Raw genomic sequence first — 21,586 nt, forward strand, 5'->3', positions numbered from 1 at the left:
GATTTTGTTAAAGACACAAATGTGAAACTATAAAGAATAAATCATTTAGGGGGGAAAAAAGTATTTTTTCCCATGTTCCTATTAAAAGAAAGGCAAAACTGTTTCTTTTTTTTTCTTTTATGAGACGGAGTCTCACTCTGTTGCCCAGACTGGAGTGCACTGGGGCAATCTCGGCTCACTGCAACCTCTACCTCCCAGGTTCAAGCAATTCTCCTACCTCAGCCTCCCGAATAATTGGGATTAAAGGTGCACGTCACCATGCCCAGCTAATTTTTTTAGTACTTTTTTCCCACCTAAATGATTTATTCTTTATAGTTTCACATTTGTGCCTTTGAAAAACTCAGGAGCTCATGCTGGCCACCATGTTGGCCAGGCTGGTCTTGAACTACTGACTTCAAATGATCCACCCCCCTCGGCCTCCCAAAGGGCTGGGATTACAGGCACAAGCCACCGTGCCTGTCCAAAATGGTTTCTTTTTATATATTCTCCGCAAACCCCCTGCAGGTGCTACAGGCAATGAGAGCGCGACAGTCCTGGGGCAGCTGAGTGTGGCCTGGGGTAACATGGGTCCCAGACTGAGGCCCAAATCTTCAGGTCACTTGGCAAAGACATAAATAAGTTATGGGGAGGACTGAAAGTGACGGGGACTCAGCCCCAGCTCAGAGAGAGAGAAAATCGGACAGTAAAGCGTCTGTGAAGGTCTGCGGGGCATCCCCTGCAACACCAGACCTTTTCATACGGTGCCACTTTTTAAACTCAAAGGAGGTTTAACTTTCTTCAAATACTTTTCTTCATGTGTGACTAATTTAAGGATATCCCCAAAATATTAGAGATACTAGTGTGAGGCAGGATAATGTCCCGCGCCCCCACCCAGCCGACGATGCACGCCTCCTAATCCCCGGAACGTGTGAACGTGACGATAACGTGACACGGGAGCTACGGCTGCAGGCAGATTATGGAGGCCCATCGGCTGACCCGGAAATAAGACCCCTGGATCACCCCGACAGGTCCAAGGTCGCCAGCAGAGACGCAGAGGAGGCAAGAGGGAGAGATGGGGGACGCCAATGGCTGGCTTTGAAGACGGAGGTGACGGCCAAGGAATGCGGTACCTCTAGCTGCTGGTGAAGGAGGGGGATTCCCCTCAGCACCTCCAGGAGGACGCAGCCCAGCAAGACCCATGCCGGATGCTGATCTCTAGACTACAAGATGATTAGCGTGTGTTTTCAGCCCCCAGGTTTGTGGTAACTGAGAGCAGCTCCAAAAACTGCATGTACACTCATTCCTGCTGCCATTCACCTGTAGATAAAACACCAGGTTCCCTCTTTGCCTCAGCGTCCCTAACGTTACATAGTTCAGGTATTTCTCCCTCGCCACTCACACATTCAAATGGCTCGAGCCCTGGGGCTCCAGGTGCCTGCTGCTGTGGGGCCTCCTCTGACACCAGCCGGTGCATGGAGGGGAGTTCGCCCCTTGATAAGGGCAGGACTGAGTTTCCCCCAGGGCCAAGCTCCCGCCTGCTGCCCGGCTCTGAAAACATCACGCCTGGTACATGGGAACCAAACACAGACTCGCAGACACTGGGCGGGTGCGTGTGAGAACTCAGGCGGTCCTGGAGAAGGCCCGGCGGGACAGGCTGGTGGGTGACAGCAAACCACATCCACGCTGCCTCAGAGTGTGTCTTTAACATTTATTGACAGGGTTTCCCACAGGGATTGCAGCCAAAGGATCACGGAGCCGTGTTTCCTCGAGATCAGTACGTGACACGGGTGCCCGCCTCGCTGCTGCCCAGGTCCCAAAGCTCGTCCTGTAGGGGTGTCGGCTACAGGAACCTTATCCCAGCTCCAAACTGGACGCCATCACATATCCTAAAAAAGGGGGGAGAGATCAGATGCGGTGGCCGCTCCGCTAGCCCGACCATCTTCATGCCGACTCAGTGAGCCTGTGCCTCTCAGAAGGTGCCGTCTCCCCGTCCCTCCTCCTCCTCCCGTCGCTGCTGGCCTCACCCTCACCGGCCCAGCTCCTTCCTCCTTTGCTGGTTAAGAACCTTCACCAGCTGGTTAAGCCCTCGGAAAAAGGAAAAGGGAAAGAAGGAGAGACCCACGTCCTCCTGCACTGCTCGCCCCTCCCCTCCTTTACATGACCCCACTCCTGCTGGGGAGTACAGAGGGTGGTGAGAGGCGGAGCACGCAGGGAAGGAGCAGGAGGGACAAGGCGGGTAGTGAGGATGCGGGAGAGGCAGCGAGGAGGACAGAGCTTAAGGTCTGCCCAGCCTCCAGAAGGTCCTCGGGCTTAGGAAGCCAGCAGTACCCACAGCCCTGCAGGGGTTTAGCCTGCCCACCTCTTAGACCTGATCCTGACCCCAGGAAGGAAGGACGCAAAGGTCACACTGGTTGCCACAGCTGCTGTGAGCTGACCCTCTGCAGGTGTGACCCCACACAGTGGTAATCACCTGCTGACAGACCACCAGGCCCATTTTCAGAGAGGAGCAAACAGGCTCCAGTCACATGGCTGCGAAGTGACAGGGAAGGACTCCGGACCTGGCTCAGGCCACCCACAAGCCTTGCTCTTTCCGATACACTGCACTGCCCTGCCCTAGCTCAGCTGAGGACGCACAGCTGGGGGCAGCCTGTCACCCTGACTGTGCCTGCAGCAGTTCTGTCCACCTGGAACCTGTGCACAGAGCAAGGCCAATGCTGCCCATTTGGGACAAGGTGGGCCTAACCTGGGGACCTCAACTTCAAGGAAAATGATATTCAGAAGCCCACACAGCTGCAGCCAGGGCATGGTGGCACACACCCTTTTTGCAAGCTGTGGGCAATTTCTAGAAAAGACCAGCCTACAAGAACGGCTCCTTTATTCACAATGCTGGTGCCCTCGCCCAAGCTGAGGATTTGGAGCACATGAAAACTGGCAGCAAGTTTTTCTTTTTCAACCTGACTCTGAGCAAGAGAACGCAGTATCTGATCTATGAAGAGGTTCAAGACCGATACTCATGAGCGCCCTGGCCGGCCTCCTGCAGGATGAAGGGTGCTTACTAACCGTCCCCAGCAGCGCAGCCATCTCACCAGAAGCCAGGCCCGCGGCCCCTTTGTGATGACAGTAAGCCACACCCATGTCCTTAAAACACAAGAATCCACATCAAAACCCAGACTGTGTTTGTACCATTTAGTTGTGTCAGATCTAAATGGTCTGTTTTTATATTGTACACTCTCGGCTCCTTCAGTCTATACGCTACTTAGAGTAAGCTAGGAGCTAAAAAGGAAGTCTAGCTCTTGGCATACATAATTCAGAAAACAAGCAAGCATTCCAGCAAAGGCCCATTGACACTAACTACACAAGCATTCAACAACTTCACAAGCATGGGTTTATGTTCAGAGACCACAGAAACATGTCACAGAAAAACATACCCTCTACCAACATTCAAGGCAACACTGCGAAGTTGCACAAGACCAGGGCAAGCGAGCCCTGGCACCCTCCAGAGACAGTCGCGAGCACCCGCCTTCTGCTCTGTCCCCCGTCTGTCTCCCTCCCCCACGGTCGCTGTCTTGGTGCAGCGCTCTTGGTAACCTCCCATGTTCTTCTCACCCAGCACAGCCAGTGCCAGCACAGGGTCTGGGAGTGTGATGTTCAGAGGCTTCTGAAGAACTTGGAGTGTGAGGCTAGAGGCCAGGAAGCACCCAGCACGGGGTCTTTGAGAAGGTCATGCCAACAGCACCCTTGGCACCTTGCCCCCATCTCCCACCACATGCCAGGAGCCGCTCCACCGGGCTCACTTCCAACACCAGGTGCTGTTCTAGTCACGGGGACCTCAGTGGTGAACAAGGCAGATGAAGTCCTGAGCTCAAAGACCCTGGCATGGGGTCTTTGAGGTGGAAAAGGCCAGTGGGGCTGGAAGGCAGAGACGTGGGAGCGCAGGGCCTGGGCCTCCCCACGCCCCCTTCTGTTCCCGTAGGACATGGTTCTACCCAGTGCCGGCCGACACTGCACACCTGCACAGCTTTGCTCCTGCCTTCGTTAGCCAGGAGCACTGTCCGTGCGTGTCCTCTGCAAGCCCCTGGCTGCCTGTCTTCCAGGAAGATTCATCTCAGGTACCCACCCACTCTGGGGGCCCTCTCAGCACCTTCCCCAACCGAGATGATCCCCTTTCCTGTCTTCCCCGATGCTAACTGTGAGCTGCCCTCCCAAGCGAGCCTGCCTGATTCAGCCCTGCATCTCCAGAGACCACACTCCCAAGACACAAAGTAGTGACAGAACACTGTTAGATCCCGGGGACAGTGGTGCCATCAATCACGTGCGGTAAAACATTCTGCAAACACCTCAAAACTGTTTCATCTTTGCGAATGTCTGAAGTCCTATTTACAGGGTGCCCACCTCAGTTATGGGGGAAACCTGTGGATAATGTCCACACACACGATGCCTCATCCTGCCAGCTACCTAGTTTAGAAATGAAGATGAAATCTGGCAACACCACTCCAACTTCACAAAATTACAATATTGATGACCAATTTCAAACAGGGCCTCACACTGAGCGAAAGTGTCCTCCACTCGGGGTGCCAGGCTGACCCCATTTGGTGCTCACTGTCCATAATAAACATCTGCTGAACAGCTGACACCCGGCCTGGGGACAGAGACGCCTCCTTACAGCCTGGTCTTAAATGTCACAGGCTTAGTATGCTGCTTCCTTCCAGAAGAAACCATATTTTGAAATTAATCTCTGAGACATATATTTTAGATCCAACCTGAAGAGACAGAAGTAAAGCTGAAAGGTAAATGTAACCACTTTATATGAAAATGATTTCAGAAAGGGTCAATTCGGCTGAGCTCCTACGAGCCGCGTTGACTTCTCAGGGCACACTGACACCCAGTGGCTGCCAACAGCACTGCAATGGTGGTGACAGCAGCATGGGTGGCTCAGACCCTCCCTGCCCCAGACATGCACCGTGGCGGGTCCCCAGAGCAGCAGGCAGTGTGGCAGAGGGCGGTCTCTAACGCTCCAACGCCCCTGGAGCCCCCGGCCTGCAAAGTCAACCACTCAAAAGCCGCCACTTAAGCCAGGTGCTGGGGCAGCCGCGTCACAGCGCCTCTGGTGCTACCTGCAAGGATTCTAATGAGCAGCTGGCTGTGAGGCCAGGGAGCCCAATGCTCCCATCTGCAGGGGGAGTAAGGGCTTTGCAGAAAGAAACTTGCAAAACCAGCCTCGTCTGCTGAAGACGGTAAAGGTGTGGAGTTACCTAATGCGGTCTTGCTCTAGAAAAAGGTGCCCATTTTTTCACTTTATCATCTCCAAAATCAGGACGCATCATCCCATCTACGGCTTGTCACAAACTGTCAGGTGGGTACTGCGCCGAGATGATGCTGAGGGAGGGGCAACGCCTCCCACAGGAACCTGTCCCCTTGTGCGAGGAGCTGGCCACGCCGGGTGTGTCAGCAGCAGAGCAGCCCGGGAAGAGTCACCACTTCCCGACCACAGGCCAGGCGGTGCGCTAAGAGCTCTGCATGCCGTAACGCGCTGAGCTCTCCACGCTGCAGCGCAGTCACTGCCATTATCGGCCAGCCTCTGGGCATGAAAATGGACACCCAGAGAGGTTAAGCAACTCACCCCGGGGCCACACAGCCACACAGAGCCGCCAAGCTGGGCCCTAAGCCCGGGCAGCTGGGCTCCCAGGCACGCACGCATGCAGCCTGCGTGACTACACCCTTTCCAGCTTGGGCTTTGTGTGGAGAACGGGAGAGGCGTGGAGGTGAGTGGGAGCTGGTGGTCATGAGAGGAGCCACCATCATCTGTGAAGGCACTGGAAGGCCCCATCATCACTAGGGAGCCGCAGCAGCCTGGCAGCCCCTGCCGTGTCCCCAGAAGCAGAGCAGATGCTGAACAGCCTTCTGGCGAGAGTGTGAAGAGCAGATTCCGCTAAAGAAAGAACCGTAAAGGACCTGGATGACAGACGCAGAACGCACCTGAGAACGATGCTCTCAGAAACACGTGTGAATGCGGCTCCCCTTTGCAAAGCACCTCCCTACACGCTGACGCGGACAACAGGGAGAGTAAAAATGACACAGCATTTCCTTCAGCCAGCGCAAACTCCAACCTACTGGAAACCGGGTTAAGGCTCAAACATCACCAGCATTTGGTGGCAACATAAAGGAAGACACAAAAATGAAGAGAAAAAAACACAGGCTGGAGTGCTGTGGACTGAACATTCACGTCCCCGCAAGATTCAGGTGCTGAAGCCCTAACCCTGACAGGATGCTGCTGATACCTGCAGGCAGGCCTCTGGGAGGCACTGAGGTGCGGACAAGCTAATGAAGATGGGGCCCTCACGATGGGATTAGGGGCCGCATAAGAAGACACATCAAGAAAAAAAAAAAAAAAAGAGTCGAGCACAGTGGCTCACGCCTGTTGATCCCAGCACTTTGCGAGCCGAGGCAGGCGGATCACAAGATCAGGAGATGGAGACCACCCTGGCTAACACGGTGACACTCCATCTCTACTAAAAATACAAAAAATTAGCCGGGCATGGTGGTGAGCCCTTGCACTCCCAGCCACTCAGGAGTCTGAGGCGGGAGAATTGCTTGAACCCAGGAGGCAGAGGTTGCAATGAGCCGAGATCGCACCACTGCACTCCAGCCTGGGTGACAGAGCAAGCCTCGGTCACAAAACAAAACAAGGCACTGGCCTGCACTCTTCTTCCTCCCAGTGAGGACACGGAGGCCAGGCTGCCATCTGCGAGCCAGGAAGACAGCCTGCCAGCAACCGAATCCGCCAGCATCCTGATCTTGGACTTCCCAACCTCCAGAACTGGCAGAAACATCTGTTGCTGAAGTCGCCCTTAAATGCTCCATGGTACTTTGTTACGGCAGCCTGAGCTGGCTGAGATGTGCTATAATGAAAACACATCTGGATCTCTTAAACTTCACACAATGCAGCCGGGCGCGGCAGCTCACGCCTATAATCCCAGTACTTTGGGAGGCCAAGGCAAGCAGATGGCTTGAGCTCAGAAATTTGAGGCTAGCTTGGGTGGGCAATGTGGTAAAACCCTGTCTCTACAAAAAATACAAAAATTAGACAGGCGTGTAGTTGCAGCTACTTGGGAGGCTGAGGCAGGAGGATCACTGAGCCCAGGAGGTCAAGGCTGCAGTGAGCCATGATCAAGCCACTGTACTCCAGCCTGGGTGATGGAGTAAGACCCAGTCTCAAAACAAAACAAAACAAAACAACCTTTGTTTTTGTTTTTTTTTTTTTTTGAGATGGAGTCTTGTTCTGTCGCCCAGATTGGAGTACAGTGGTGTGATCTCGGCTCACTGCAACCTCTGCCTCCCTAGTTCAAGAGATTCTCCTGCCTCAGCCTCCCAAGTAGCTGGGACTACAGGCATGCAACAACACGCCCAGCTAATTTTTGTATTTTTAGTACTGATGGGGTTTCACCATGTTGGACAGAATGGTCTCAATCTCTTGACCTCATCACCTTCCTACCTCAGCCTCCCCAAGTGCTGGGATTACAGGTGTGAGCCACCATGCCTAGCCAAAACCAAACATTTTACACAATGCACAAAGAAATAGAATTTGTTTCTATAACTGTAAATAGCCCTATGCCATATTCATCCATGTCATATTTAGTGAATCTTTTCTCAATAAAATAAGGGGTGGAGAAAAGCCAGGACTGGGGGATTCCTCTGCTGCAGAGTGAGGGGCTCTCAAGATTGAGTCCTCTGTGGCCCGGAACAAAGCTTTGCTCACCCCGACTTTCCTAGAGTCCCAGGCCTGCAAAGTCAACCACTTAAAACACTGCCTTCTGTTTTCGGCACACAGGACCGGGATCACCTGTCAATTCCTCCAGCCAGACCCTGGCAGGGATCCCACTGCCTTGGAAACAAGCAGCACAACGCGCCTGAGGGAGGGGGTGGGAACGCTTCACACTTGCTCCTCCAGCCTAGATGAAGAAAAACCCAATGGAGGAAAATACCCATATTTCCATGATTTGGCTAATGATTTAATTTCCCTAAAAATCTTGAGCCTTAAGAGCCACTGATGAAATTAACCATCTCCAAAACAAAATAAAATGACCGGAGAGGGTGACATGGTTGTGGAAAATAATTCCCAGCACGTACCTGTCGCCTGTCTGCACTCCCATGGGGATGCAGTAATTAAGTTCCAGCCGCGCGATGTTGCCAAGCCTGAGGACGATCCCGGCCCCGTACGACCAGCGGATGCACTCAGCCAGCTTCCGGATGTGAGCTTTGGGGCCCTCCCCTGAAAAGAGGAAGACGTGTGAGCCACGGTGCATGCACAGTGCATGCCCGTCCTTCTGAGCTCTCCCAGACAAGCCCTGGCTCCCGTGGCTGCACCCTGCAGCCGTTTCTAAAGCCAGGCCTAGAGATTAAGGAAAACGCATCCCCTGACCACCTGGGAAGCCCCCGACTCTTTGAGTCTCAGCTTGGAGACCTCCATGCCTTCTAGGAAGCTTTCCAGGCACCCCTAGCACCCAGGCGTCTGCGGGGAGTCTCCTCTGGACCTGCCTGGGGAAGGAACCCAATCCTACTCACAACTGGCATATTAAATACACACACAGATTTTTCTTCGTAAGAGCACTGGACGATTTGCTTCATTCGCTCAACCAGCCACTTAATGCTGGGCACTATATTAGGTGTAGTAAGAATCTTTTTCAAGTAAGGCACAGTCTCTAACTTTAATGACTATGTAATCTAAAACGATGGACATCTCTTTGTGCACTGTGCTTTTAAACACAAGAACATGCGCTGCAATGGTTTCAATAGCGCAAGTTTTACCATAGTTGAGGTTGCAGAGGTTTCCTGCATTGAGAAAGAAGTGTGTTCGGAAAAGTTCTCCAAAGCCGCCCTGACCAGGCCGGAAAGGTAATGGGGTGTAGAGGTGCAGGCCGCCAGCCCAGTACGCTTCTCCACCTAGGTAGTCTCCTAGGCAAGGGAGGGGTGCAGAACAAAAACAACGTCCGACAAGGTTAACACGGCATTAACTTTCCACAATTTACAGAAGCAAGATTGCTGTCCCACACACAACGCCACGCAGTGCTCAAGTCTGCAAGCAGCTGTTCGCATTCCTGATACTGACAGCCTCCTTTTAAATCATTTTTCTTTTCCTCCTGGCTTGTTTCACACCTTGATTTGACTGAGGAGGAAAACAGAGCCAATGTGGCTAAGGAAAGCATGAGCTCTGTCACTTATCACATCTGTGAAATGCTTTGAAGAAGTGAATCTTACGACAATTACTTTATCCATAAATGTAGATTACCAAATCACTTCTACCTGCAAATGAAATGCATTACTCAGCAAAATTTTCTTTTTTGAGACGGAGTCTTGCTCTGTCGCCAGGCTGGAGTGCAAATGGCACAATCTTGGCTCACAAAATGAAATTTTTATTTATTTATTTTTGAGACAGAGTCTCACTCTGTTGACCAGGCTGGAGTGCAGTGGTGCAATCTTGGCTCACTGCAACCTCCACCTCCCAGGTTCAAGCGATTCTCCTGCCTCAACCTCCCAAGTAGCTAGGACTACAGGCATGTGCCACCACACTCGGCTAATTATTTTATTTTATTTTTAGTAGAGACGGGGTTTCACAGCATTGGCCAGGTTGGTCTCAAACTCCTGATCTCAGGTGATCCGCCCGCCTCAGCCTCCCCAAAGCGCTGGGATTACAGGCGTGAGCCACCTCGCCTGGCCAAAATGCATTGTTTTGCAAAATTTTCAAGACCACAATATAGAGAGACAAAATGCAGAAAAAGTCTCTGCAGTGTGTGGAAACAGCTGCTCACTATTAATCAAAACACAGGGGCTGCCTGCCGCCCACCGCACAGGGAGACCGTGCTCCAGGTGAGTGTCTGTAGAGAAGAGATGATTTTCAATGGTTCATGACCACTTGGATTTAGGTTACCTTTGCCAAAATTTAAGCCTATCCACTGAGAGCAGGTATTTGCTTATTTCTAAAAATGCTCCTGTCCATTTCATTTTAAGCTGTAAGGGGGAAAAAAAAACCCTCCAACCCAAATGTTTATACTTTGTTGCAAAATACCGCTTATAAAGTGTCTTAGTCTCCTCTAATACAAAATGACAGGCCATAAAAGGGGAAAATACTGATGTCTTCAGGATTAACTTCAAGGAAGGAACTGGGGATTCATTTAAAGACTTCAGTTCCTCACAATCCAGAGGAAGAGGGAAAAAAAGACGCTGATCCCTCTCAAGACTCGGGCTCTGAAGGGAACAGAGAAGGAACAAATTACAGGAAACAACTTTGTTTTTTCTTTCCCAGAAACCGCTCCTCCTCTCTTTTCTTAAATAACGGATTTTATTCTGGTCATAAAAGTTAAATATACTCATTGTAGAACATCTGATCAACATAAAGAGGGAAAAATGAAAACATTTTAATTTCTACCATTCGGAAATAAGCAGTGACATGTTTCTGAGATTCACTCATGCCGTCATTCAGCCGGTGGCTGTAATTTGTTCTTCTTCATTGCAGTGGAAGGTACCACTAACTATCGGACCATTTCCCATTGTTGATGGGCATTTCGGTTTCCAGCTTCCAGCTTGGGGCTATCATTAATAATATTATGAACAATTTTTGCACATATATATTTTAAGCCTCTTGATACATCAAGCTGCTTGCACAAAAAATTATAGCAATTTACATCCTTGCCCACAGAGTGTGGCCAGCCAACTGCATGGAGCCGGTGAGTGGAACACCACTGTGGTTTACTTCTCAGGGAAGTAGGGCCCAGCTATCATAGACTCAGCATATCACACTTGCTTATCATAAAAAATGAAATAAAACCATCAAAAATGTAGGTTACTTTTCTTTAAAATTACACTCTAATGAAGCACTCTAAATACACGTGAAAAGAAATAATCTATACTTTGTACAAAAATGTATGCAAAGTGCAGGCATTGCTTATAATGATATAAAAATGGAACCAACAAAAGTGTTAAAAATTTTAAGAGAGCCCAGTCATGGTGGCTCATGCCTGTAATACCAGCACTTTGGAGACCAGCCTGTCCAATATGGTGAAACCCCGTCTCTATCAAGAAATACAAAAATTAGTCGGGCACGGTGGCAGGTGCCTGTAATCCCAGCTACTCAGGAAGCTGAGGCAGGGAGGATCACTTGAACCCAGGAGGTAAGGGTTGCAGTGAGCTGAGATCGCACCACTGCGCTCCAGCCTGGTGACAGAGTAAGACTCTGTCTGAAAAAAAAAAAAAAAATTAAGAAAATCAGGTGAGAATGCTTACTAATGGAATAATATGCATCCACTTAAATGATGTTTCAAAGTTTTCATAGCATGTGGAGATACCTCTGACGGATGTTGCATGTCAAAGAGGGTTCCAGGAAACAGGAACCCCACACACCGCAGGAGGGCTATGAGACAACCTTCCCAGAAAGCATGATAAAGCCCTAAAAATACTCGAAATCCTTGGATCTGACAATTTCACATCTAGAATTTTACATTAAAGTAAAACTTACAGATGAGTACCAAGATTCAGTTAGAAGGTGAATACATTGTTTTATAATCATAAAAGAAAAGACCTACAGACTCAAGGTCTGTATAGTGGGTCGTAAGACAAAACATGCAGCCATGAGGGTAATAAACTTTCTCTCTCTCCTTCCTCATAAACGCAAACGCAGAACACAAAAGCGTGCACCCACTCTGGAAGCTCGCCTGGCAGTTTCTTAGGAAGGGAGCCTGCTCTCAGCGTGTGATCCAACAACTGCACTCCCTGGCATTTGCCCAGCTGATGTGACAACTTATGTCCACGTAAGCTGTCCACAAAAATCTGCACACGAATGTTTACAGAAGCTTTACTCATAATTGCCAAACGCTAGAAACAACCCAACTGTCCTTTTGTGGCTGAATGGATAAACAAACTGTGGTACATCCAGACAAAGGAATATTATTCAGCAGTAAGAAGAAACAAGCTATGGGCTCCCAGACACACACGCAGAGACTGTAGGTGCATATTACCATGGAAAAGAAGACAACTTGGAAAGACTACAAACTGTATGATCCCAACTCCCAGACTTTCTGGAAAAGGCACAACTATAGGGATGGTTCAAAGACCTGTGGTTCCCAGTGGTCTGGTGGGAGGAAGGAAGGGATGAACAGGCGGAGCCCGAATTCTTAGGGCAGTGAAGTCACTTTGTGTGATCTGGACGTCATGTATTTGTCAAAGCCCACAGAAGGTACGACAGCAAGGTGGCCCCCCATGTAAACTACAGCCTTGAGTTAACAAGGTATCAGACTGCTTCACCAATCCTAACAAATGAATCATCCTGACACAGGTGCTAATAAGAAAGGAAGCTATGGGGGTTATATGGGAATGCTGTGTACTTTCTGCCCAATTTTTCTGTAAACCTAAAACTGCTCTAACAAATTAAGCCTATTAACTAAAATAAGATTATAGTATGCCAGCAATATAAAATATGTAGCTGTTAAAAATGACCTTTTTTCCTATAAAAATATACTGTTATAATATTGTTACGAGGGGTGGTGAGAGAAATGGGTTTTAAAACTAATATGTAAACAAAACGAAACGAAGAGTAGGAGGCACAAGTCAAACGTGCAGGGAACAGACGTCACCTTTATACATGTGCTCTCTCTGGCCAGGACTGCAAGTCATTTTCATAGAGTTTTTGCTTAGATACATTTTCTCATTTTCCTACAATTCTGTCAATAAATATTCTACACCTACTTCATGATAAGTTCTGTGTTAAGTGCTAATTCTACCACCATGAAAGAGGAATGTCTATTATTGCTGTAATTTAAACAAACTAACAGATACACGGTTTCCAAACTGAGCCGTGGGCCCTTGTAGCCCTGGCGCCGTGACGGGAGAGGACAGACCTTCGCTCTGCGGCCCGATGCTGTGCATGCTGAATCCTCGGACGCTCGTGGGTCCCCCGAGGTAAAACCTAGGACAAAATGGCACGCGTCAGAGGAGAGTCATGAGGTGAAAAACACCACGACACTCGGTACACGCAGGAGGCACAGGTCAGGCTCACATTCGGTACTGGGTTATCAACAGCGTTTTCACAAGGCAAAACCTTTGAGGAAGACCAGGAAGGTGCAAGCTATGGGGGGAATTTCATAAAAATCTAAACACCTAAGGAGATGCTTCAAACCGCTGGAGATGCAGGAGAGACACAAGACACAGAGAAAGACACTAGGAGAGAGGGGCAGAGCAAGCTCTCCATCACAAAGGAAGCATCTGCTGCCGGTGAGAATTCATGACAAGGTTCCTTTTCACGTGGGCCTCCTACTGGCTCACGATGCAATATTAAGTGAAAAAGAGCAGGATACAAATTATTTAATAGTATAATCCCAGTATTACAAAAAGAGGGGGGGAGCTATCACACTGGAAACAGACCAAAAAAGAATTCTTGTTAGATTTATTTTTAAATATGGGCTCCTCTTGTTCCCTAATGAACTGGGTTATCACACCCTCTCCAACCATATCGGAATAATATGAAAAGCATGAATTAAAAATTAATTACATAAAAACACATCCACTTTCTGAAAAATTGAACAGCATATTAGAAGCCGATTTTAGATCATGATAATTACTAAAAAATGAATTTAAATGACAAGAGAAATTCTGCGTAATCTTTCCAGCCAAGAGGCAGCCAAGGATGCAAGCCCAGCAGGTGCCCTCAGAGCCCTCTGACCCTCGAGGCCGCAGAAGGCTAAGAACACCCCGCAGGTCTGAAACAGTGCAAAGGGAACAGGGCGCTGCTTGTTCTGGTTTTCCTACCACATAAAAGCCTTTATGAATTTTTTCATTTTAACTTGAGTTTTAAAGCCTATAAATATGTTTTTACTATGTGGGATTCCTAAGCAAGGCTTTTCTGAAGACCCTATTAACATAAATTGCAAAAACAAACAGCAATCTTCATTTTGTAAGAAACGATAAATCAGGCCAGGCGCAGTGGCTCATGCCTGTAATCCCAGCATTTAGGGAGGCCGAGGTGGGCCTATCAGCTGAGGTCAGGTGTTTGAGACCAGCCTGGGAAACACGGTGAAACCCTGTCTCTACTAAAAATACAAAAATTAGCTAGGCGTGTCAGTGCACGCCTGTAATCCCAGCTACATGGGAGGCTGGGGCAGGAGAATCGCTTGAACCTGGGAAGTGGAGGTTGCATTAAGTCAAGATCACGCTACTGCATTCCAGCCTGGGCAATAAAGACTCTGTCTCAAAAATGTATATATAAATAAAATAAAAACGATAAATCACCCATATTGAATTCAAATGATCCAGGGTGCACATAACATAACAAGTGGAACAGCTCTGCTGGCTGCATCCCAGGCTCTGGGGTGCCCCAGGCTCCGGGGTGCCCACCACAGCTGTTTCGATGGCTGACTTCCCAGGGCCTCGGCGCTACACCTGCCCACACCTGCCTGCATGCTGGAAGGGATCCACTAAACATATTCATGTGCAAAATTTTAACTTATGAACACACATCTCCTTATTTTTATTAACTATATAGATTTGGAATGGTTGTGCTAGAATGTAATCATTTTCCTACTGGGGAACTTATATAAGGCAGTTTCAAATTCTTTCCTATTTATCAGCAATGCTACAATGGACATCCTTCTACACATAAATCCTTACACACTTATGCAATTGTTATACCTCCAACCACCATCCAAAGAGGCTGAACCAGTAATTTTAACTAATGCAGGGTTGAAAAAAAAAAAAAAAAAAAGGTTTTTGCCCTAGAGGACAGTGATTAGTATTTCGAAGCAACAAGAACAAGTTCATACCCTGCTGGTGGGGGTATAAATTGCTGTAAGCTTCCTAAAAGCAGCACCCAGCAATACTATGAGCTTTACGCCGAGACAGTAATTCCACAGAAAATAAAATAAACAACAAATTATCTTAAAAGTTATTATTCAGTGTTATTTATAAAAATCACAAATTAGAAACAACTCAAATATCAAAAAATATACGGTAGGCTAAAAAGTTATGGTATATGCAAATAATGAAACATACGCCATTCAAATGCTGCTTATAAAGAATTTCTCATCATTTGGCGAATGATTTCTCTAATTTCTTCAAATGTTTCTCCATTTTTGTCTTTCTGCAATGAGTATAAACTGTATTCCTTCATAATCAAAAGAGAACAGTGTATTTTTTAATATAATAAAGTAACTTCCCCAAAAAAAGCAAAAAATATTAAGTATGAGGTATACGTGATACTTTGAAATTAGCTTAAACATAAATACTAAAGTAAAATTTTAAATACTGCTCTCCTAAATAAACTTCTCTAAAATATCTTATAAAAAACAACCAAAAAGATCCAAAGGAAGATATGTGCCAATTACCCATTCATTGATGAGTACTTACCTATCAGCAATACTTGACGGCTTATCACCAATGGGTACCAACATTCCGCCCCAGAGAGACGCTGAAAACACCTGTTCAAATAGAAACAAACGGCTGTTTTCTCCCAGCATTCCTTTCATTCCAGGGAGCATCACCGTGTACTGAATGCCCGTGGCATGCAGAGCTCTGAGCCAGGGTGCAAGGGCTGCAAGAGCGCCTGGCTTGTTCAGTTGCAGAGCTACCCTTCGGAGGGCCACGTGGACTATTCCAAAGTCCAAATCAAGACCCGCTGAGGGCGAGCAGGGCCCGCTTCCATTCCGACACAGGGCAGGCCCCTGCTCTGTGGTGGGAAGCGATGGCCAGCAACACTAGCCAAGGTCTCGCAGAGAAGGGACCCCAGGCCCCCTACACCTGCTCAGGCCTCTCTGCCGTGGCCTCAAAATGGTGAGGAAGGATTCAGGACACACAGCATCTTAGGCTGGAAGAAGGTACCGGCTGCAAGGCTCCTACAGTGCAGACACGTACTCCCAACCCTACCCTCAGGGTCAGAGTCCGGTCTTTCCCAGGGCAGGAGGCTCAGTGAGCCAATCTTCATGCCACAAAACCTTCCCAATAATGTCCTCAACCAGGCCGAGGCTCTCCTGCTCCTCTGCACCCCATGTTTTCGGGCAGCTGGCTGAGCCTCACGCACCCTCTGCCTTGCAAATGCCTACGTCCCTCCAAGCTGCTCAGATACGGCTTTCTCAGAAGCATCTGTAGGAGGACAAGCTTCTGTCCCCACGGCAGCTGGCATTTTCTTGTTGACCAGGTGTCGGTCCTCTGCTCAGAAGGCTCTAGGCCTTCCTCTCATGTAGAGTGGAAGAAGCGAGGGCCCACACCCAGCCTCCAAGGCCCTCCCACCTCTACTGCTCCCGGAACCCGTGCTCCCGCCTCACGGCTCCCGCTGTCCCACACTTGTTCCCTCACCAAGCTCTGGGCTGTGCTCAGGGCCTGCATTACCAGCCGCCTCCCTGACTGTCCCAACCACATGGCACCCCTTTCTGGTCACTTTCTACCCCTTTATTCTGCTTTCTTTTCCTTCACAACATTTGTCCTCACCTCCTCAATTATATATAAAGATATTCGCTTACAGGTTTCCTTCCTCAAGAATGGAAAGTTCCTTGAGAGTTTTTTTTCACTGATGTATTTTCAGTGCCTCGACAGTGCCTGGCAGCCAGCATACATGTGTTGGATGGGGAGATGAATGGATGGGTGAATGAATCGATGGGCGCATGGGTGGGTGGATAGATGGATGGACCGATGAGTGTACAGATGGATGAATGGATGGGTGGATGGGTGAATGGATGGATGGGTGGGTAGGTGTGTGGATGGATGGGTGGGTGGATGGGTGAATGGATGGATGGGTGGGTAGGTGTGTGGATGGATGGGTGGGTGGATGGGTGGATGGATGGAATGGATGGGTGGATGGATGGGTGGGTGGGTAGATGGAAGGATGGAAGGATGGATGGACGGATGGATGGATGGATGGATGGATGGAAGGATGGATGGATGCATGCATGGATGGATGGATGGATGGATGGATGGGCGGGTGGGTGGATGGATGGATGAGTAGGTGGATGGGTGGGTGGATGGGTGGATGGATGGGTGGGTAGATAGGTGGGTAGATGGATGGATGGGTGGGTGGGTGGATAGATGGGTGGATGGATGGATAGATGGGTGGATGGATGGATAGATGGGTGGATGGATGGATAGATGGGTGGATGGGTGGATAGATGGGTGGATGGATGGATAGATGGGTGTGTGGGTGGATGGATGGATGGGTAGGTGGGTGGATGGATGGATAGGTAGGTGGATGGATGGATGGGTAGATGAATTGATGGGTGGGTGGGTAGACGGATGGATGGGTGGGTGGGTGGATGGGCACTACCACAGAATAAGCACAGGAGCTACAAGCACAGTGGAGGAGCCCCCACCTCCATCTGGGATGTTCAGGAAGGCTTGCAGGAGATACGCCTGAACCAAAGTCTTAAAGACAGGGAGTGGGAGGCCAAGAGAGGCCCAGTGTGAAAAAGGGAGTTACAACCTCTGGCAGACAGAGTAAATACAAGTGCCTGGGAATCAGAGCAAGCCAAGGCCTTCTGGGAAACAATAAGTATTTCCACAGAGCCCAAGCATGCGACAGGCATGGTGATGAAGGATCAAGGGCCACAGGCACCCTAAGAGCACAGGCAGTTTGTGTAGGGAAGTGATAGGATAAAGCTTGTGTTTCAGGATGACTAACATGTCTGCAGTGTGGACAAGGGGAAGGGGAAGGCAGGGAGTGGGAGAGGAGCAGAGATGACTCAGAACGTAATCTCAGTTCAGTGAGGATGGGCAGTAGCTAAGGGGAGGAGAGGCAGGACCCGGGGGTGGCAGGTGGCTGAGGGGAGGACTGAGAGCAGCCAGAGCACCATGCGAATCAGTGGAGGGGAAGCCCAGGCATGACACAGATTTGGGAGGAAGGTGATGAACTCTGTGGATGTGAGCTGTCTGTAAAGTGAGGAGCTGAGACATCCAGGAGCACTTGAGTTTGGGTCCAGGAAGGACAGCAGGAGAGCCAGAGCTGCTGAGCACAGGCGGCAGCTACAGCCACAGGGCTGGAGGAGACCATCCTGGAGAGCAGCAGGATGGATGGATGGATGGATGGATGGATGGAGGGAGGGAGGGAGGGAGGGATGGTTACAGGATCTAGGGCCAAGCCATGCCTACGAGGCAGAAACGGCCCTGAGAAAGGAAAGTGGGAAGTGGAAGAACGTAGCAATGATGAACCAAGGAAACGAGAAACATGAGAACAGGCAAGCAGGCGACAGCATCCAGTGCCATGGAAGGGATCAGGACGGGCTCACCGCGCCAGACAACAGAGGCCTGTGGTGGCCTCTGAAGTCGCAGGGGAGGAGGAAGGCAGGAACCAAGTTTAAAGTGCAGAGTCAAAGGCTGAACCAGGGCAGTAACAAATGATTTTAAAACTCACTCCTTGCCCCCAAGTCTTAAGGTAGGTAAGACCCAGGTAGCAATGACAGGGCAGAGCTGCCCCCAGCCCCAGGTGCTGGGAAGACGTAAAAAATACGCCAGCCATCCTCCCAGCCTGGGACTCCTCTGGCAGGACAAGAATCCAGTCACTTACTCCTCACTCCTGAGTGAATCTGGAGAAACTGACCCAACGGGACTAAAGATAATTTAAAAAATAATAATAATAATTCCTGAAAGCACCCAGAGCCCTGCAGACCCAGCAAAGCAAGACTTAGAAGGTCCGTGGAATAGCATTTCGAGGGCAGGAGACAACCCTCTGTCCTCCAGTCACGCTTCCTCCAAGGCCCTGAGGTGATAAACCAGGAGGGGCTCTCTCACGGTCCTATGTGTAACGATCAGCAGAGGCGACTTTTTTTTTTTTTTTTTTTTAAGACATGGTCTCACTCCATCCCCTGGGCTGGAGTGCAATGGTTTTGATCTCAGCTCACTGCAACCTCTTCCTCCTGGGTTCAAGCAATTCTCTGCTTCAGCCTCCCAAGTACCTGGGATTACAGGTGCCCGCCCCACACCTGGCTAATTTTTTGCATTTTTAGTACAGAGGGGGTTTCACCATCTTGGCCAGATTGGTCCTGAACTCCTGACCTCACGATCCACCCACCTCGGCCTTCCAAAGTGCTGGGATTACAGGCATGAGCCACCACGCCCAGCCAGAGGTTTCTTTTAAAATAAAATAAATATCGCTTCTCCCTAGATTGTCTGCAAATCTGGCTAAATTTGAAACATCAAAGGTTAAGCACTATTGCTCCGGCTTCCACTCTAGTGCTTCAGATATTCAGGAGCTAAGATTTTTCGGTAAGATTCTCAAAGTAAGGGCTGACAGTGCAGGTGCCAGCGTCCGGTTAGATACTCACTGAATCAAATATGAGTGGCTTGTTCACCTGAAGTTCAAAATCTTCTTTGATGAAGCTCACATCCCCGCCAGTGTAGCCTGCCAGTTCCTGCGGAGAGAGAGCGCTCAGGTCGAAGGCGGCAGGCAGACTTACTACAGGGCCACGGAATCGCGTTTTTGCATCAGGTTTTAATTTTGCTGTTTTGTATTTTTTAAAGGCAACAGAAGATTCTGTCTCCAGAAGCCACGCCCTAGCTGTTGAAGACAACAACAGTGGACGGACGGGATGGAGGATCAGCGGGCCCCAGCGGTGCGGAGGCCGCCCCGTGGCTGTGTGCAGGGAGCACTGGCGACCCGAGCACCCCAACACAGAGCTCAGCACCGGCAGCACAGCTCGTTGGCTTCATCAGCATCGGGGGAAAAACTCAGCTGACCTTTCACAATTTGGGCTATTTTGCATACAAATCTAATTTCTAGTTGCTCTTCTGACACTGAAGATCAGGCACCCCCAGGCTTTTGCCCTGCACAACACCTAACTACCACCAGCCAGAGTGAGGGCAGCTGCTCGGGGAAACCTCAGGGTTCAGTGCAGCCCCCACTGCCCTCGCTCTCAAGCCACCAAGGTGGGCTCCTCACTGTGCCTGCACCTCGTAGGTCTTATGGTAAAGAACTATGTCCCTGTGCCCTTGCCTCCAACAAGAGGGCCACCCAAAGACAGACTAACAGCCTGCCCAACACCAGCAGAGGAGCACGTTCCTCTAAGGCTGTGAAGACCATTCCCCCAGCACCTCCTGCCACCAGGAAACACCTGCCCTGCAGCTGTCAAAGGATGATCCCTGCCTTCGGGCACTCCCTCCTGGGTAACACCAACTCACAGCCCTCCTCCTGGCCTCCTACTACAGGCCCTCATCAGGGATGCCACGGCCTTACCCCCACCTTGGGTTCTGTGAAGGTGCAAGACTGAACTGCAGAGAGCAGGGAGCGATTCCCAGCTCAAAGCCCTGAGCATGGAGCTGAGGACCCTCACCAGGGGTGCTGCACATGTGGTTACTCTGTGGGACCTCCTGAGAGTAGAGCTGGTGACTGTCACCAGTGATGCTGCACGTGCAGTTACCCTGTGGGACGGCCCGAGAGTGGAGCTGGCGACCCTCACAAGCAATGCTGCACAAGCAGTTTCCCTGTGGGACTGCCCACCCCCAAGCCACCCAGCCCACCGGGACTTTATTGTCCAAAGCTTGGCCCCCCTCACCCTGCGGGGGTCACAGGTGAAACAACACTACCTGGTTAACTTTCAGCAAAGCACCTCTTCTTGGTAAGATGGAAGAATTCCGAGAATCGATGACCATGGCGTGCTGAAAGAAATTTAAATGTGGACATTTTCACTGCAAGCAGTTCTATTAGATAACCATGAGTACTTAGGACACGCGGGCCACACCACGCTAGCATTCCACAACTATCCCAACATTTCATCTTCACAGAGTCCTGGGAGGAAGCGAGGGTCACTCTTCCTAGCTTACATAGGAGGACATTGAGACGTCCACACTGAGACTCGAGCTTCAACTAAATACACAATTTCCGCTCACTATGTGGGAGAGGAACACCCGCCACTGGGTTCATTCTCTCAAGGAGCTCGACGCCCTGGTCTAAGTCAGCTCAGCCAGGTTCCTCATTCGTTTTGAAAACTAAAATTCCACCGTCAGCTCTGAAGCACACCTTTTCCTGTTACCACAGATATTATCTGGAAAGGACAACATGAGGCAGTACGCCAGAAACTCTCAGGGAGCAGGGGCCGCCACTGTGGACACCCCAAATCGGCGATGCTTCCCAACCAGCCCTGATGTCGGCAAAGACTGTTTTCCCAATGCATAGCACGGTTCCATCAACGAAATTATTACCCAAACTAAGAGAAGCTGTTACCGAAAGAGATGACTTCAGTGAATGTCCACTTTCTTTTCGAACCGCAAAGGAAGCCGTCCTGGAGAGGCAGCCCAGCTCTCGCCACACGCCTTCCCACTTGACGGTGTGGCTGGTCTTCCATATGGGAAACTGCAACACGGAAATGAGAGGTCTTTCCGGACCACACATACTCGGCAAGTTGTTGCAACTCATTTTGTGGAATGAGGCATCACGAAACAATGAACTAAGAATCTAAAACACTTTTTTTTTTAATGATGAGAGAGAGGGAGAAGGGGAAGAAGAGAAGAAGGGGAAGAGAAAACCAGAAAGAAGGCCAAAGGGAGAAAAGGAGAATGCTGTGGACTAAATCAAAGGCAGCAGTGTTCCAAGTAGCGGGCTGCACCCAGGTGAGGAGCCGGGGCGCTGGTGTGAGGGCAGCGCGCAGCT

General features: G+C 49.8%; 1 protein-coding gene across 1 annotated transcript in view; it reads right to left on the bottom strand.

The window, feature by feature from the left end:
* Positions 1-1,667: 1,667 nt before the first annotated feature.
* SAMM50 (SAMM50 sorting and assembly machinery component) overlaps positions 1,668-21,586 on the bottom strand; it is a 39,222-nt gene continuing 19,303 nt past the window's right edge. The window contains exons 8-15 of the mRNA XM_017529513.2: positions 21,161-21,289; positions 20,524-20,595; positions 19,266-19,352; positions 15,367-15,437; positions 12,867-12,934; positions 8,785-8,931; positions 8,107-8,248; positions 1,668-1,865 (exon numbers count right to left, since the gene is read on the bottom strand). Coding sequence (XP_017385002.1) covers positions 1,820-1,865; positions 8,107-8,248; positions 8,785-8,931; positions 12,867-12,934; positions 15,367-15,437; positions 19,266-19,352; positions 20,524-20,595; positions 21,161-21,289 — 762 coding nt within the window. The 3' untranslated portion in view covers positions 1,668-1,819. The remainder of the gene's footprint in view (positions 1,866-8,106; positions 8,249-8,784; positions 8,932-12,866; positions 12,935-15,366; positions 15,438-19,265; positions 19,353-20,523; positions 20,596-21,160; positions 21,290-21,586) is intronic.

The sequence above is a fragment of the Cebus imitator genome, unplaced genomic scaffold (assembly GCF_001604975.1).
Source record: "Cebus imitator isolate Cc_AM_T3 unplaced genomic scaffold, Cebus_imitator-1.0 Scaffold59, whole genome shotgun sequence".
Classification (NCBI taxonomy): domain Eukaryota; kingdom Metazoa; phylum Chordata; class Mammalia; order Primates; family Cebidae; genus Cebus; species Cebus imitator.